General features: G+C 37.8%; 1 protein-coding gene across 2 annotated transcripts in view; it reads left to right on the top strand.

Moving 5' to 3' along the window:
- Positions 1-16,050, top strand: part of CSMD1 (CUB and Sushi multiple domains 1) — a 2,070,470-nt gene that overhangs the window by 1,683,824 nt on the left and 370,596 nt on the right. For both annotated transcript variants that reach the window (XM_034966977.3, XM_034966976.3), the window contains exons 24-25: positions 7,614-7,805; positions 8,277-8,403. In XM_034966977.3, coding sequence (XP_034822868.1) covers positions 7,614-7,805; positions 8,277-8,403 — 319 coding nt within the window. The remainder of the gene's footprint in view (positions 1-7,613; positions 7,806-8,276; positions 8,404-16,050) is intronic.

The raw sequence follows: 16,050 nt of genomic DNA, 5'->3' as shown, positions 1-16,050 counted from the left end.
AAGTTCCCCCACTCTGAGTTTTAAATATCCTCAACAGAGAACATACGTGCATAGTGGTAAAAAAAAAATCAGTGAGAAAGTGAATAATTTGAATTATTTCACTGAGACATCTCAGAATTGATATTATTAACTATTTCAACTGCTGGAAGCTCTGCACAAGATCAAAGTACTACCAGCATTAAATTCACTTGGGATTAATGTAATGTATTTAGAATTATAAGTAATGTATTTAGAATTATAAACTGTTTCAAGATCAACTCATTAAATTCTTAGGTATGATTAACTTGCTTTATGATTTATTAAAAGTTTGCTTGATAAAAAATAAGATAGATAGTTCCAAAAAATAGATAATTTGGCTATCTGATTTTCATTCTGGACATTTACAGGTTTTTGATGTTTTACCTGAAGTTCAGAAGTTTACATTTCTGTTTAAACATTGTCAACAACCTGTTTGCTATTGCTATTTTTTTAAAATGCGGAGTATCTTACCATGGGGCTGCTCATATGATTACAAAATAATGGCAGCAAAAACTTAATATATGGGAAAAATTGAATGAATTAAATGAAAATAGTAGCTAACAAAAGGACTCAATTTGAAAACAATAGCACCTGTAGCTTAAAAAACCATAGATAAATAATTTTAAAGATAGATAGTTTAAAAATCAAACACACACACACACACACACTTCAGCTAGAATTTCATTCTTGAATAAAGAGAGATGTATTGTAAAACATGGCACAATCAAACATTTCAGGAAATTCATTATTAATGAACTTTCCTTCTCAAGTGAACTATAAAAAGTAAATTTAAGCAATTACCTTTGAAACTCCCTTCCTATTCAGATGAATGCAAATAGAGTTAATAAAAAGCAATATTAAGTTTTTAATGCAGTTCTTTACACTGAAGGAAATAGTGTGAAAACACTGTCCCTTTTTTTCACATGACAGTCAGTCATTCTTAAAGAGATTTTTGCCAAAGAAGTACATTATCCCAATTGAAATGTCTTAGGTAGAATTAACAGATAGATAGTATGTTTCTGTAAATACTTCAAGCTTTTTTCAGTTGCTCATGAGAAAATATATCAGAGATTCAAAAATGACCAGTATTCCTTTTCTTCAGTTATGTTTTCAGAGCTCACCTGAGCATGAAACTACTTTCTCAAGAGTTGCTCAGATAAAAGCTGAAAAAACTCACATTACTGTGAGCTCGTTGTTCAGCCTGATGTATAAAATGGATTAAGTCTGGAGCTGGTTCTCTTGAAACACAAGTGCTTTATTTGGAAGATAAGAACTAGTCCAAATACTTGAAAGCTAAAAGCAAGTCTCATAGAACTCTAATATTGTGTTAGAAGATACATAGGCTTTAATTCTTAACAATATTAAGACTGCATAATTAATGCAAAATATATGGAGAAGTAATTTTCATCAGCTGGATGTTTTGAGCTTGTTTTGATTAGAACATTTTGTTCATAGTATTTTGGCTGTGTTTTGACTTAAAATGAAATCACTAGAAAACAAAGAAATAGAATTACTAAATACATTCAAGTTTTGATTGTAATAATACTTAATAGTGCTTTGACACAAATAATGTGATGTAGTCTTTTTTAAAGTTTCTAGCGCATAAAGAAAATACAGAACCAGTATTTGTGCCCTGAATAATTGCAGACTAGTGGCTTCAAGATAGAAAAGGATACCTTCTGTATGTTTTTAAAGTTATTACTCTTCAGCAGGCTTAAAATTGATCAGTCAAAAGTCTCTTAAATTCACATTAAAATGGAAATATCTCTATTTGGAAGAATATCTTTGTAGAATTAAACATATCCTTTCAAAACTTGAGATTTATTTTTTATTTTTTTATTATACTTTAAGTTTTAGGGTTTGTTACATATGTATACATGTGCCATGTTGGTGTGATGCACCCATTAACTTGTCATTTAACATTAGATATATCTCCTAATGCTATCCCTCTCCACCCCACAACAGGCCCTGGTGTGTGATGTTCCCCCTTCCTGTGTCCACGTGTTCTCATTGTTCAATTCCCACCTATGAGTGAGAACATGAGGTGTTTGGTTTTTTGTCCTTGTGATAGTTTGCTGAGAATGATGGTTTCCAGCTTCATCCATGTCCCTACAAATGACATGAACTCATCATTTTTTATGGCTGCATAGTATTCCATGGTGTATATGTGCCACATTTTCTTAATCCAGTCTATCGTTGTTGGACATTTGGGTTGGTTTCAAATCTTTGCTCTTGTGAATAGTGCCGCTATAAACATACGTGTGCATGTTTCTTTACAGAAGCATGATTTATAATCCTTTGAGTATATACCCAGTAATGGGATGGCTGGGTCAAATGGTATTTCTAGTTCTAGATCCCTGAGGAATCGCCACACTGACTTCCACAATGGTTGAACTAGTTTACAGTCCCACCAACAGTGTAAAAGTGTTCCTATTTCTCCACATCCTCTCCAGCACCTGTTGTTTCCTGACTTTTTAATGATTGATTGATTGCCATTCTAACTCGTGTGAGATAGTATCTTATTGTGGTTTTGATTTGCATTTCTGATGGCCAGTGATGATGAGCATTTTTTCATGTGTCTTTTGGCTACATAAATGTCATCTTTTGAGAGGTGTCTGTTCATATCCTTCACCCACTTTTTGATGGGGTTGTTTTTTTCTTGTAAATTTGAGTTCATTGTAGATTGTGCATATTAGCCCTTTGTCAGATGAGTAGATTGCAAAAATTTTCTCCCATTCTGTATGTTGCCTGTTCACTCTGATGGTGGTTTCTTTTGCTGTGCAGAACCTCGTTAGTTTAATCTGATCCCATTTGTCAATTTTGGCTTTTGTTGCCATTGCTTTTGGTGTTTTAGACATGAAGTCTTTGCCCATGCCTATGTCCTGAATGGTATTGCCTAGGTTTTCTTCTAGAGTTTTTATGGTTTTAGGTCTAACATTTAAGTCTTTAATCCATCTGAGATTTCTTAAAACATGGAAACATTCTTTTCTGAAATAGTGCAGAATCAACATCATAGAATTTTATGTTGTCATTTCAGAATTCTTCTATTACACATCAACTTATTTTACCAATATTCAAAAACAGTGTTGACATTTTTAGGAAACAATGATTATATACTAGTCTTTAAACACACAGCAAGTAAAGCTCAATTGAAATGTACTTCATGCAATTTGCAGAGAGAGAAACAGCAGGCTAGGCTGTATCCTAACGAATGTGGATAAAGTAACAGTCTAGGGGTCAAAGTGTCTGAAACACCAGATCGAAGTCTAACTGCCTTTGAGAACCTGAGAGATGCTGACATGCTGTGGCTCTAAGGGCACAGTTTAACTGTGGAGGCAGCACTCTAATCCCTAGCAGGCGACTAAGCTGGTTCACGGCGCAAGTGACATGAAGTAGAAGCTTCAGATTTCTAGGGATGTTTCTCTAGTCCTTCAAGGTATTGATGGTTGTGATTCCAATGCTACTTCCCACTGTAAAGGCCTATGATTCTCCCAGCAACTGTGTGTGAACCATCAAATCCTGCGAGGAGCTTTGAGAGAACAAAGCTCTCTTCAGTCTACTGAAAATTGGAAAACTGATCTCTAGAATGGCCAAATACTTTCAACTTTCTGACAGGAAAGAGGAATGTATTTTATAAAAAGACATCACACAAGCCTAGAGGCTTTAGTTATAGAGCTTTTTACAAGATAATAAATTTCATGATGCTGTCAAGGTCTTAAGTGATCTTTTGCAAAAACAAGAAAAGGCATCAGAAAAAAAGGAGACAGCTGGTCATATAAAGAGAAAACTATGCTGCCATAAATAACTTGGCTTAATTCTTCTGTATGACAAGGTGTAGTTTAAGCAGAAAGAAAAACTTTTGATATTGAATGATAGAAAAAGCAATAAAACATTTCTGTACAAAATCCAACCCAAGTAAAGTTTAGTAGACATTTTAACGGATACATCTTTTTTCTTTGCTTGTTTGTTTTGTAATGTTTCTTTCCACTCTTCTCCAAAAAAAAGTTTTAATGCAAGTTTTAGGGCAGAGGAAAATGTTTCTTAAACTAATTTTAAAATAAGCATATTTTTGGATTTTATAACTTTGTTAACCTTTTTTGATTGAAGTCTTTAAAAGCCTTGATTTCTGAACATAGAGGCATATTCTGGATAACGTTTAAAGCATTAATAGCTATAAACTACTTGTAGAGCTTATGGCTATAAACTACTGAAACAATTTGTAAGTCCCACAGGAAAATCAATGTTATTACTTTACTTTATCAACATGTCTCCAGTGAAGAAAATCTCTTATGATTGATAAACTCTTCTGTACAATCAGAACATAATTTATTGTCAAAATGAACACAGAAAGCCCACAACTTATGAGGGTTCACTTACAATTTTTCAACTTTATAATGATGTAAAAGCAATACACGTTCAGTACAAAGTATACTTTGAGCACCCATGCAACCATCTGTTTTTCATTTCCTGTACAGTATTCAATACTAGCACAAATCATCTAGCATAAAGCTTGTTTTATAAGAAAGTGTTGACTCTCTAGCTGATTAGACTCATGCTTATAATTCCAGCACTTTTGGAGACCGAGGCAAGCAAATCACTTGAGGTCAGGAGTTTGAGACAAGCCTGGACAACGTGGTGAAACCCTGACTCTACTAAAAACACAAAAATTAGCTGGGTGTTTAGCTGGGTGTGGTGGCTCGCACTTATAGTCCCAGCTATTCAGGAGGCTGAGGCAGGCGAATCACTGGAACCCAGGAGACGGAGGTTGCAGTGAGCCGAGATCATGCCACTGCATTCCAGCCTGGGCAACAGACAGACTCCATCTCAAAAAAAAAAAAGTTGTTTGTTATTAGTAGTGGGGAGGACTATCTCATGTTAACAATTTCTTATAAAATAAATAGGCTTTGTGCTAGATGATTTTGCCCAACTATAGGCCAAGGTAACTGTCCTAAGCATATTTGTGGTAAGCTAGGTGAATTTAAGACATTTGGAAAGCTAGTTAGTTAGGTATATTACATTAATTTTCTGCTTAAGATATTTCCCACTCTTGCTGGGTTTATTGGGACGTAACCTCATTTGTTAAGTTGAGCAGCCGCTGTAGGCATCTTGACCACTTCTTGGTCCAGGCTTTCATCATCCCCAGCAGATGTGTTTCAAAGCTCAGTTTAGAAGCATTACGTGGAATATTCCACCTCTTTTTAAAAACTTTTTTTAAAACTCCAGATTTCTTTTGCCCCTTGAAAAACGAGAAGTTCGGGTCACATTGGGTGTGGTTTGTTAACGTGGATACCTCCTGGGTGCTGTGTGCAGAACCCCACAGTTTCCTGGCCCCGCTGCCATTCACAGCTTTGTTCTTCACGGACAGGACCTGGATGCCCTGTTAGCATGGGCGGCCCTCACCCCTCAAAAAGATTTCTAAATTTTCCCAGGATCCTGTTCCAGTGGTACTGATCATAGGGATAGATGTTGAACTCAAAAGTTTTTTACACCCCGATTTTGTGTGCCTAATGGTTATTTCCAATTGTATGTTCCAATGACATTGGATAAGCAGCATACCTAATGTAAATTCCAGATAGATAGCGCAAGATTTTGGAAGATTGTTTGTTATTAATAGGGAGGTGGACTCCAAGTGTGGCCGGGGAGAATCATCACCTCCAACAGGTCATTCTGCCTCTGGTTTGCTGGTGGTCATCCCCAATGCTGGGCAGGACTGCCTTCTAAAGAGTTGTTCAGATGCTGTCACTTCCAAACCCGCAAACCCAGTAACACTACAACAATAACAACAGTAAAGACTTCTGCTTCTTTTTTCCTCTCTGTGAAAACAGAAATGAGCACTGAATAATCTGTAATAATGACGGATTTTGTCATACATGATATTGAATGTCTTCCTTTCTGCCCTGTCTTTTTGGCATTATGCAGTGAGATGAAGGTCATCAAATATTTGAATGACCCTGAAACCGGAGGTGATTGATTGAAACCATCCCCCTAATTTCTACCTCCCCTTTGTGGACATTTAGCATATCCCTTTGCTTTGCACCAAGATCGATACACTCTTCTGTTCTTGAATTCCAGGCATCTGAATTAAAATTATTGGTGTCTCTTAAATAGATCAGGGTTATCGTAAAAATAATAATGTCATGGTTGGTAAAGACTTACTCTTTGTGGAAGGAAACTTTATGGAAGGAAATTTTCTTAGTCACTGAGTGCAAAGGATCAAGCATGTCCTCTTTCTCCTATACAAAGCTGCAAATCTCAATCCTGATTAGTCAGACATCAGCAGGGTAAAATTATATTGCGAAGTTAAGAATACATTTTCCTCAATGGAAGGGCATCTCAGACTTCACATTGACAGGAGGACTTAGCAGAAGTCACAAATTCATTTCAAAATTTAATTTCTTTTTGAGAAAAGGAAGCATTCAAAGTTTGGTGGAAATAGAAGGAAAGAGACCATGTGGTCCCTCAAGTTTCCAGCTCTCCTTTTTACAATTGTCAAAATTTGCATCATGATATGAAGAGAAATATGTTACTGTAAGACTGTCTTCACAGATGGCCTTAAAATATTGCCTCACATAAAAGCAATATACAGCTCTCAGTACTGCAGAAGCTAAATCTTCATTTCTGTCATCTATTTCTTTGAGTTTAAGAGCTTATCTTGATGAGGTCATTATAATGATTCATTTCTGGAGTTTCTGTTGTTTTGTGGATTTCCTCAAGCGCCTCATAACCATGAACCATCAGGAGTGTGGTCGGCAGTAATTCAGGAGCGCCAGTCTTTTTTCTTTTCCCATGAAGTTGACATCTTGGAGTTTGGAGGAAGTTGTCAGGAAGGTGGGCGGCTCTTGACAATGGGCTGGAATAAGTGCTGGCTGTCAGGATTCTGCAAAGCACCCTGGCGGTGCCCATAGGTGGCCCCTCTTCCTTGGAGGTCTAGGTTGTGACAGAGGGGCAAAGAGGCAGCAGAGTATACCCTTCCTAGAGGGCATTGGGGCTCACCAGAGAATCCAGCGTGCAGACTGGAGGCTTGGACTGACAGATGAAGTTGTAGAACTCTGGAAAACAAGAGCTTGAGGGGACGGGCGCAGTGGCTCACGCCTGTAATCCCAGCACTTTGGGAGGCTGAGGGGGTGGATTGCCTGAAGTCAGGTATTCGAGACCAGCCTGGCCAACATAGTGAAACCCCGTCTCTACTAAAAATACAAAAAATTAGCTGGACATGGTGGCGGGCACCTGTAATCCCAGCTACCTGGGAGACTGAGGCAGGAGAATCACTTGAACCCGGGAGGTGGAGGTTGCAGTGAGGCAAGACCACGCCATTGCACTCCAGCCTGGGCAACAAAAGCAAAAAAAAAAAAAAAAAAAAAAAAAACTTGTAAGTAGGGAGGAACGAATAAGATGACCGAACTTCAAGAAATCACAAATGGGTAACAAATAGCCCCAATACAGACCCATCTTTCTTTTCCCCTTTGTAAATTCACAGTCTCCTTTTTTCTCCCTACCCTTCAAGGAGCATTTAGCAACCTTGTTTATTTCATCTCTGTTTTAAGGCAGATGTCCACCCTTGAGTTCTGTTCATTCCTTGCCTTTCTCTCTTGCAGGTTTTGATCTGGTAAAATGTGAGGATCCGGGCATCCCTAACTACGGCTATAGGATCCGTGATGAAGGCCACTTTACCGACACTGTAGTTCTGTACAGTTGCAACCCGGGGTACGCCATGCATGGCAGCAACACCCTGACCTGTTTGAGTGGAGACAGGAGAGTGTGGGACAAACCATTACCTTCGTGCATAGGTGAGTGTGGAAGTAGTCAGACTATTGTGCAAAAGCCAGGCCTTAGGGTGCTTGCACCATGTTGCATTGACTTCCTTTATTGGAAAAGAGGAGGAATTTTATCACACGTTCCAGTGTGAGTTTTATGTATTCTGAGATTTGCATGTGTCTGTGAGTGTGTGTTTTCAGCTATGAAAGACAGTTTTTCTAGTACTCTCTTATGGAGACTATAGGTACAGTGTTATTATTAGAATTATCACATGAGCATCTTATTGCTTTATGCTCTCAACTTTGATTGCATGGAGGATAAAGACTTTCCACAGAGCTAATGATTTGGAAGAAGTATTGAAGTGGTCAGGAGAGATAGATGATGGTGATTCTTTTTCTCTATGTATATAATGCAGACATAATGGCTTTGGTTTTGAAAAGTAGCTAAATAGAAACACATGATGCCAGAAGCTGAACGTTCCCATCTCTCTGTGTCTTCTACAGCGGAATGTGGTGGTCAGATCCATGCAGCCACATCAGGACGAATATTGTCCCCTGGCTATCCAGCTCCTTATGACAACAACCTGCACTGCACCTGGATTATAGAGGCAGACCCAGGAAAGACCATTAGGTACTTGTTTTATTTTGGTTTCAGTGATTTGAGAAAAGAGATATGCCTTCTATTCTTGTAGCAGAGATAGTGGTATACCAAATATCCATGGTTAAAGTTTCTGAACTAATATCCATGGTTAAAGTTTCTGAACTAAAGAAGAAAATGTAAAGCTGTAGCTAAAAGTTTTGTTGGCTCACTTGCTTACTTTGCTGTTGCCTTGAAACCATTAATTAAGTTCTATATAATAAAGACAAAAGGAGAGTGTATCAGTTAGCTTCTGCTGCATAACAAACTATCCCCCAAATTTAGTAGCTGAAAAAAACATTATGACTTTGTGGGTTGCCTGGGCTGTTCTGATCTGGGTGAGATTGACTGGGGATGAGCAGTCCAGGATGACCTTCCTTAGATGTGAGCACCTCAGCTGGGATGGTTGGGAAAGCAGGAGCCCCTCCACACCAGGCTTCTGTTCCTGCAGTAGGCTAGTCAGGGTGGGAAGGTTGTAGCAGCAAGGGATGAACAAATTTCCAACTTCTGCTTACATTACACTTGCTAAGGTGCCCTTTGTCAAAGCAAGTCTCAAGATATGAAGAAATACACTCTACTGTTCTTTTAATAGGAAGAGAAGCAAAGTCATATTTTAAAAAGACTTGTGTGCAGGGATGGGAGCAATGTGTGTCATTTTGCAATATACCAAAGTAACTTTGAGGTAGACCAAGAAAGTACTCTAAAGTAACACATATAAAAGAAAATCATTGCAAATTTCAGAAAATGATGTGAACATTTAAACAAAAAGTGTTCTATTCCAATAGTGAGTTCTGAGTTATTTAAACCAACAAAAAGTAATATTTTTAAAATAAGCTCTTGGTGATCTAGTCAGAAATCTGTCTCCAAAACCATAGCACATAAGGCAAAAGGTAATTTTAAAATGAAGTATTTTTAGTTCTTGTTTAAAATGAAGTGGACACACAGTCCTAAGCAATCCTTTTTAAAATGTATTAACCTTTCTGTTTCATTGTTGTTATTATTCATTTTCTGTACAAAATTTGCTTTTGAAAAACTCTGACCTCCAACAGCCTTAATCTGCATGTCCCAGGGGTCTACACTTCATCATGCTATTATACCCACCAAAGACTAAATGAATCGGCCCAGCTGCTTCAGCTCCTACTACACATACTTGAAGCTGAAAAACAGTAACAGGTCAAAGTCAGGCTGGGCACAATGGCTCATGCCTATACTCCTAACACTTTGGGAGGCCGAGGCAGGTGGATCACTTAAGATCAGTAGTTCGAGATCAGCCTGGCCAGCATGGCAAAACTCCATCACCACTAAAAATACAAAAAGCATCTGGGCATAGTGGCACACACTTGTAATCCCAGCTACTCAGGAGACTGAGGCAGAAGATGTGGAAGGATGAAAAATATTTATAAACAAATGATTTTTGTCCTTATTCAGAAAAGCCACCCTATCAAGCTTAGTAATGTGTATTACATAGATATCATATACTTACTTACTTCACTGCAACCCTATAACTTAACAAAAGTAAAATGGGATGAAGTGGAGTGAGGAAAATGCATATTATACACCCTATGTGAGAAAGATTCTCCCTACATAAAAGGAGCAAGAAGAACAATTAAAGCATATCTAGAATGCAAACATCTTAGGATGGTGTTTCTGCTGCTACGATAGAATATTACAGACTGTGGGGCCGGGTGCAGTGGCTCATGCCTGTAATCCCAGCACTTTCGGAGGCCAAGGCAGGCAAATCACCAGGTGAGGAGATGAAGATCATCCTGGCTAACATGGTGAAACCCCGTCTCTACTAAAAATACAAAAAAATTAGCCACGCGTGGTGGCAGGCACCTGTAGTCCCAGCTACTCGGGAGGCTGAGGCAGGAGAATGGTGTGAACCCAGGAGGTGGAGCTTGCAGTGAGCTGAGATCGTGCCACTGTACTCCAGCCTGGGCAACAGTGAGACTCTGTCTCAAGAAAAAGAATATTACAGACTTAGTAAGTTAAGAAGTTTATTTTCTTAACAGTTCTGGAGGATGGGAAGTCCAAGGGCATGGCATTGGCAGATGATGAGTCCACATGGTGGGAGCATCACATAGCAAGGAAGTACACTAGAGACAGAGAGGAAATGAGGCCAAACTTAACCTTTCATCAGGGGCTCCCTCCCACTATAGCTAACCCACTCCCATGATAACAGCATTAATCCCTTCATGAGGGCCCAGCCCTTATGACCTAATCACCTCATAAGGGCTCCCACTTTCAATATGGCTACAATGGCAATTAAATTTCAACATGAGTTTTGGTGGAGACAGTAAAACCATAGCACATACCATTTTATAATAACTCATTTTAAAATTAATCAAGATAAATGATTAATTTGATGATTATTGATCTGTTGGGACAACACTAAGTTATAGCTGAGTAACAGAATTTACTATTTCATATTCCTCATGAAACTCAATAAAGGCATGTTTCTATGGAAATAAGTAGGCCAGGCATAGCAGCTCACACCTGTCATCCCAGCACTTTGAGGGGATGAAGCAAGAGGACGTCTTGAGCCCAGCTGGTCAAGGCTGAAGTAAGCTATGATCACACCACTGCAGTCTTAAGTAAATAAATTAATTAAATTAAATATTAGTCCTTAACTTTGAATTCACAAACGCTAGATTTGAGTAATGTAAAAACCACCTCCACTGGCTTTGATTTTGAAAAGTTGTAGAAATCATATATGATAATGGAATGACTTTATATAAAAATAATTTATCTTCTTTTAGTTTTTCTTACAATTTCCTTTGTGGTTTAATTTACTGGAATTAATTAGAGTGAGCACTGTCTTTCTGTAAATGCAAACCAAGTCATGGATTCACTCTTTGCAGGTGAATCTAATACTTTGTTAACATTTTAATAGAAAAAAATTAAAAAAAAGAAAATAAAAAATTGTGCAGTTTTTATTGCATCAACTGACTTTGAAAAATTTTCTTCCTATACGTATCTTTCAATATGAGGTACACACTATCAAATTTATAAATACATCTATTAAATTTAAAGCACAAACTTCTTTCCAATAAGCAAGTTAAGAGGGTAGCATCCATATTTATCATTAATTTCCTCAATTGACAATCAACTTAATCCCAAAATGTTTTTGATGATTGAACCACTCTTCATGAAGAATATAAATGCAATTTTTAGTATGGTGATCTGGAAAAACCATAATTAGAAGTACATAATATACTAAAATTGTATATCATGTACTTAAAATTGTACTAATACTCAGAAAAAATGGTGTCTGGTCTTAGCCTTGATATTAGCTGGCATGGTTACTAAGTCTTATTTATTTCAATGGTAACATAGTCTGTATTACCTACAATGTTAACTTGAAAATGAGAAATACATCAGTCATATAAATATGAACACAGGGATTAATTTAGCTCTTTAAAATATCTTAATATAAATGTAATCATTACTATGCATTTATACTATGATATCTTAACTATGCATTTATACTATGATATCTTAATGTAAATATTTTTCACTCTCAAGGAATGAATAAACAGCCGGATCTTGGAAAATATGAAAAGGCTTGTTTCAATACTTTACTTTAGGCCAATTATTGCAGAGCTACATTGCTACATTGATTTCATTGAGGCCCAGAGCAACTTCTGCTTATATAGTGCTATTCCTCTTTGTTTGAGGTAATCGAATACCCCAAAATAGTTATTATTATGGGGCACTTGGGTCTGGAAGAATTTGTAATTTTAACATGTATGCTACAGAGCAGTTACCTGAGCCAAATTTAAAAGTCTAATCACAAGACATTGTAGAAAATTTAGCCCCATTGAAAGTTATTTGGTAATATTTCTCTAAGAGATCCAGCATATTTCATTGCTCGGCACAGCCATGCTTTATGTAACAAAAGTAACAGCATTATAAACTTCTTCAGCTAGCAACATTAAAGGCTATGTTTTACATAACCATATGTGTACAGTGTTCCTAAGTTTTAATTGCTTTTCTGCCAGTGTAATTGTCTGGAAAGCTCACTTTGAATACACTTCTGTTCCTAATTGTTAGCAGAAAATTGCATTTGTTAGTATAGTTGAAGGGAATTATTTTTAATAAGCTCGCACAGTATGAAAAACATTGGACGCATATCAAAAAGGTATCAAGGTTGTCAAAAGCATTCCTATGCAGACTTTTAGAAAAGGTAACATGTGGTTTAACGACCCTGGTGTTCTGCTGGGTGTCCTGACCTGGATTTTCTTTCTAGTGGCATCAGGTTGTAGAGAGATTAGAGTGAAATTTAACTGGAGATCTAGGAATATTAATCCATTTCTGATCAACCTTCCAGATCCCAGTAGGAAATACACTTAAGAGGAAAACTATACATTTATCCTCAGTCTCCATGTCCAGCCTCTGTACATAGACCATGGGTGGGAGAATTTTCCTGACATGACAGAAAGGTATGGGGCCAGTCAGGAATAAAAGCATCTCCAATTTCTCCATTCCTATCAACATCACTATGGACCCTTCCCTTAGTTTTCATAGACAATACAAAGAAATAACAAGTAATTTCAGCCATGAAGTAAAAGAGTTATAGAAGTCTATAGTTTTTCCCTATGCCTATGGCTGCTAGTCCAGACCCCCTTAACCTGGGGCTCTGGGAGCAGTTGCTGGGCATGGGTCACCTTACCAGACATGTAGGAGAGCCTGAGTCAGAGGAAAGAAACCTGCAACCCCACTCACTTTGCAAAGTTCTGACACATATTTTCAGTTACCACAGATTAGTTAAATAACACCAGCTCCCAACCATACCACTCACATTTCAGCTGCCATGGTACATAAACTGTGAGAAAGTGCATGAACGACAAATTCTGAGCTCTTCAATTCCTACATCACTATATGGATAACGAGGCACATCATCATCACTGGTGACAGATCACATCTCCTCTTTCAACATCTGCTGGTGACTGCTCACAGGGTGCCTGCTATTCAGTGCATTCTCAGACAGCAAAGAGGGTAGTTGTGTTGTCTTCTTTGCTCCCAGTGATCAGTGTGCTTGATGTCTTACAAAACGGGATTTGCAAAGAAGGAATTGCCCAGAAAAGATAGACATGCAGGGAAGAAATGAGAAGTGATATCATGGGAAGTGAAACTCAAATCACACATAAATGGAATTACAGGAGAAATAGCTGAGGTGGGAACATTGCCACTGCTGTGCAGAGAGACCTTAGATAGGCAGCCAGGGAAACTCAGCCAAGAAGGACGTAGGAGTGTAAGGGAGGAGATGCTGTGATGAGAACGATGGAGATATTCCAGAAGAAGTGACTCCAGAAAAAAACATTAAAGAAACTTCTAGAGATATTTCAGGATCTGAAAAGCACAAGAGATAAAATGGTGGAAGCTGATCCAAACTTCCCTGACATCTCTCCTCGGAGCTCATCATGTGTTCCCAACTCCTCACATTTCATCATTATTTCATCATTATTGTCATCATTCCCTATTTGTGTTATTGTCTCCCTCCAAGGGGCGGGAGACTTTAGTCTTCAGTGTTATGTTCTACTGTTGCTTATTTCTCCTCCCTCAATATCTAGTAATTTCCCACCTAAAACAATGAAGATAGGACTGTACAGCTCATGGAATTCTTTTGATAAATTATATGAGATTTCTTTAGACGAGGCACTGATAAAAAAAAAATGCATAGAATCTGAAAACAAAGCCCTGTCATTTCTCCATCTCTTTATGTTTCCTTTCTTCTTATCCACCATTATGAATTCCCATGACTTTCCTGTTACTTTAGTCTTCTCTCAACTGACCTTCCCAAATCCATCCTTTATTCTCTCCAATCTCTCAAATACCCTCACTGTACATTGACAAGCACCAGCTCCTTACCCAGAACCATAATACCCTCTAGAATTTGGCTTAGTGCGGCTTTCCAGGTGTATCTTTGGCTGCTCATGGATACTTTCCACTTCAGGACAAAGAAAGCTTGACTGATCTCTGATCATAGCCTGTGCTACTGTGGCGCTCTCTGTTGATTGATCTCTGATCACAGACTGTGCTACTGTGGTGCTCTCTTTACACACACTGTCTTGAGTTTCTCCTCATTGACTCACATCCAGTTTCTTCCCATCTCTTAGGGCTCAGCAAAAATTCATTTTTATTATCCCATCCAGAAATATTCTGTGTTCTTCCCTGATCTCATCATTTTTCTTCATCAGTTACCTTCCTTCTGTACTAATAATCTATGTTAATATCATATCCACATGTCAAGATCTCCAGGGCAAGTTTCACTAGCTCCCACACTTCTGTGAGCTTCATTTCTCATTTAGACCCCATCTGAAGCCTCCCAAACTCTCCTCCCTGCCCACAACCTGGTTCCTTCGCTGGGTAGACCCTCCTAACTCACCAGGTTTCCAATGACCACCCTGCAAAGGCTGCCTTGCACCCACTGCTCTTACTCCAAGCAATATGGTTTGTTTTATTTTAAAAATTTATGTTTATGTCTATAAAACTAATGTCTATATAAATTTTGAAAAAATTAAAAACAATTGAAGAAATCATGTATTATTCCCCTATAGACATCAATGGCAAACGTCTTATACGTATCAATGTATATTGTGTGGTGTGGACATGTACCATTAAACATTGTCTCTCTTGTTGGTTGTTCATACCATTTCTAATTTTTCTTTCTCTTTTTTTTTTTTTTTTTTTTTTTTTGAGACAGAGTCTCACTCTGTTGTCCAGCCTGGAGTGCGGTGGCGCAATCTTGGCTCACTGCAACCTCAGCCTCCTGGGTTCAAGCAATTCTCCTGCCTCAGTGTCCTGAGTAGCTGGGATTACATGCATGTGCCACCACACCCAGCTAATTTTTTTTGTATTTGTAGTAGACACGGGGTTTCGCCATGTTGGCCAGGCTAGTCTGGAACTCCTGACGTCCAGTGATCTGCCCGCCTCGTCCTCCCAAAGCACTGGGATTAGAAGCGTGAGCCACCAGGCCTGGCCATTTCTAATTTTTCATGTTGTACATAATAATGTGACAAGTAGTCTTTTAAGTAAATCTTTGCTTATATTTATATAATTCCTTAGAATAAAAGCCTAGGAAATTTGTTTGCTGGGTCAAAGGGTGTGAGCATCCTCATATGTCTTAGTACAAGTCTTTCTATAAAGCAGAGTTAGTCATTTCACTCGCCTGAGCTTGCTATAAAAACAAAAACTATTTTATCCACTTATTATGTGCAGGATAAGCTCTTTGGCGTGGTTTATGGTTATTTTTCTTAATTTTAAAATAATAAAGTGCTGCAGAAAAAAAAAAAAAACCCTAAATGTAGTAGTTTTCTGTAATCTTAAACACCAAAGAAAACTACACTTGAAAAGGTGATATAGCTTTTTAAAATTTTTTCTATGCAAATACAAACATAAAATTTGATATGTTCATTTATCTTTTTATTTATTTTTTACGCCATGTTATTCTGAACATTTATTTTGAGTTAATAAACACGGCCAAATGTTTACATCCAAATTTGTAAATCCGCCTCATCCTATTTAGTTATGGGATAGTATTCCATTGCCTGAATGTGCCATAATTTATTTAAACTACACCCTTTTGGAATATTCAGGTTGTTTTTAATTTTTTCACTGTTGTAAGTAATGCTACCAACC

The sequence above is a fragment of the Pan paniscus genome, chromosome 7 (genome assembly GCF_029289425.2).
Source record: "Pan paniscus chromosome 7, NHGRI_mPanPan1-v2.0_pri, whole genome shotgun sequence".
Classification (NCBI taxonomy): domain Eukaryota; kingdom Metazoa; phylum Chordata; class Mammalia; order Primates; family Hominidae; genus Pan; species Pan paniscus.
This window is presented reverse-complemented; position numbering and strand designations above follow the sequence as displayed.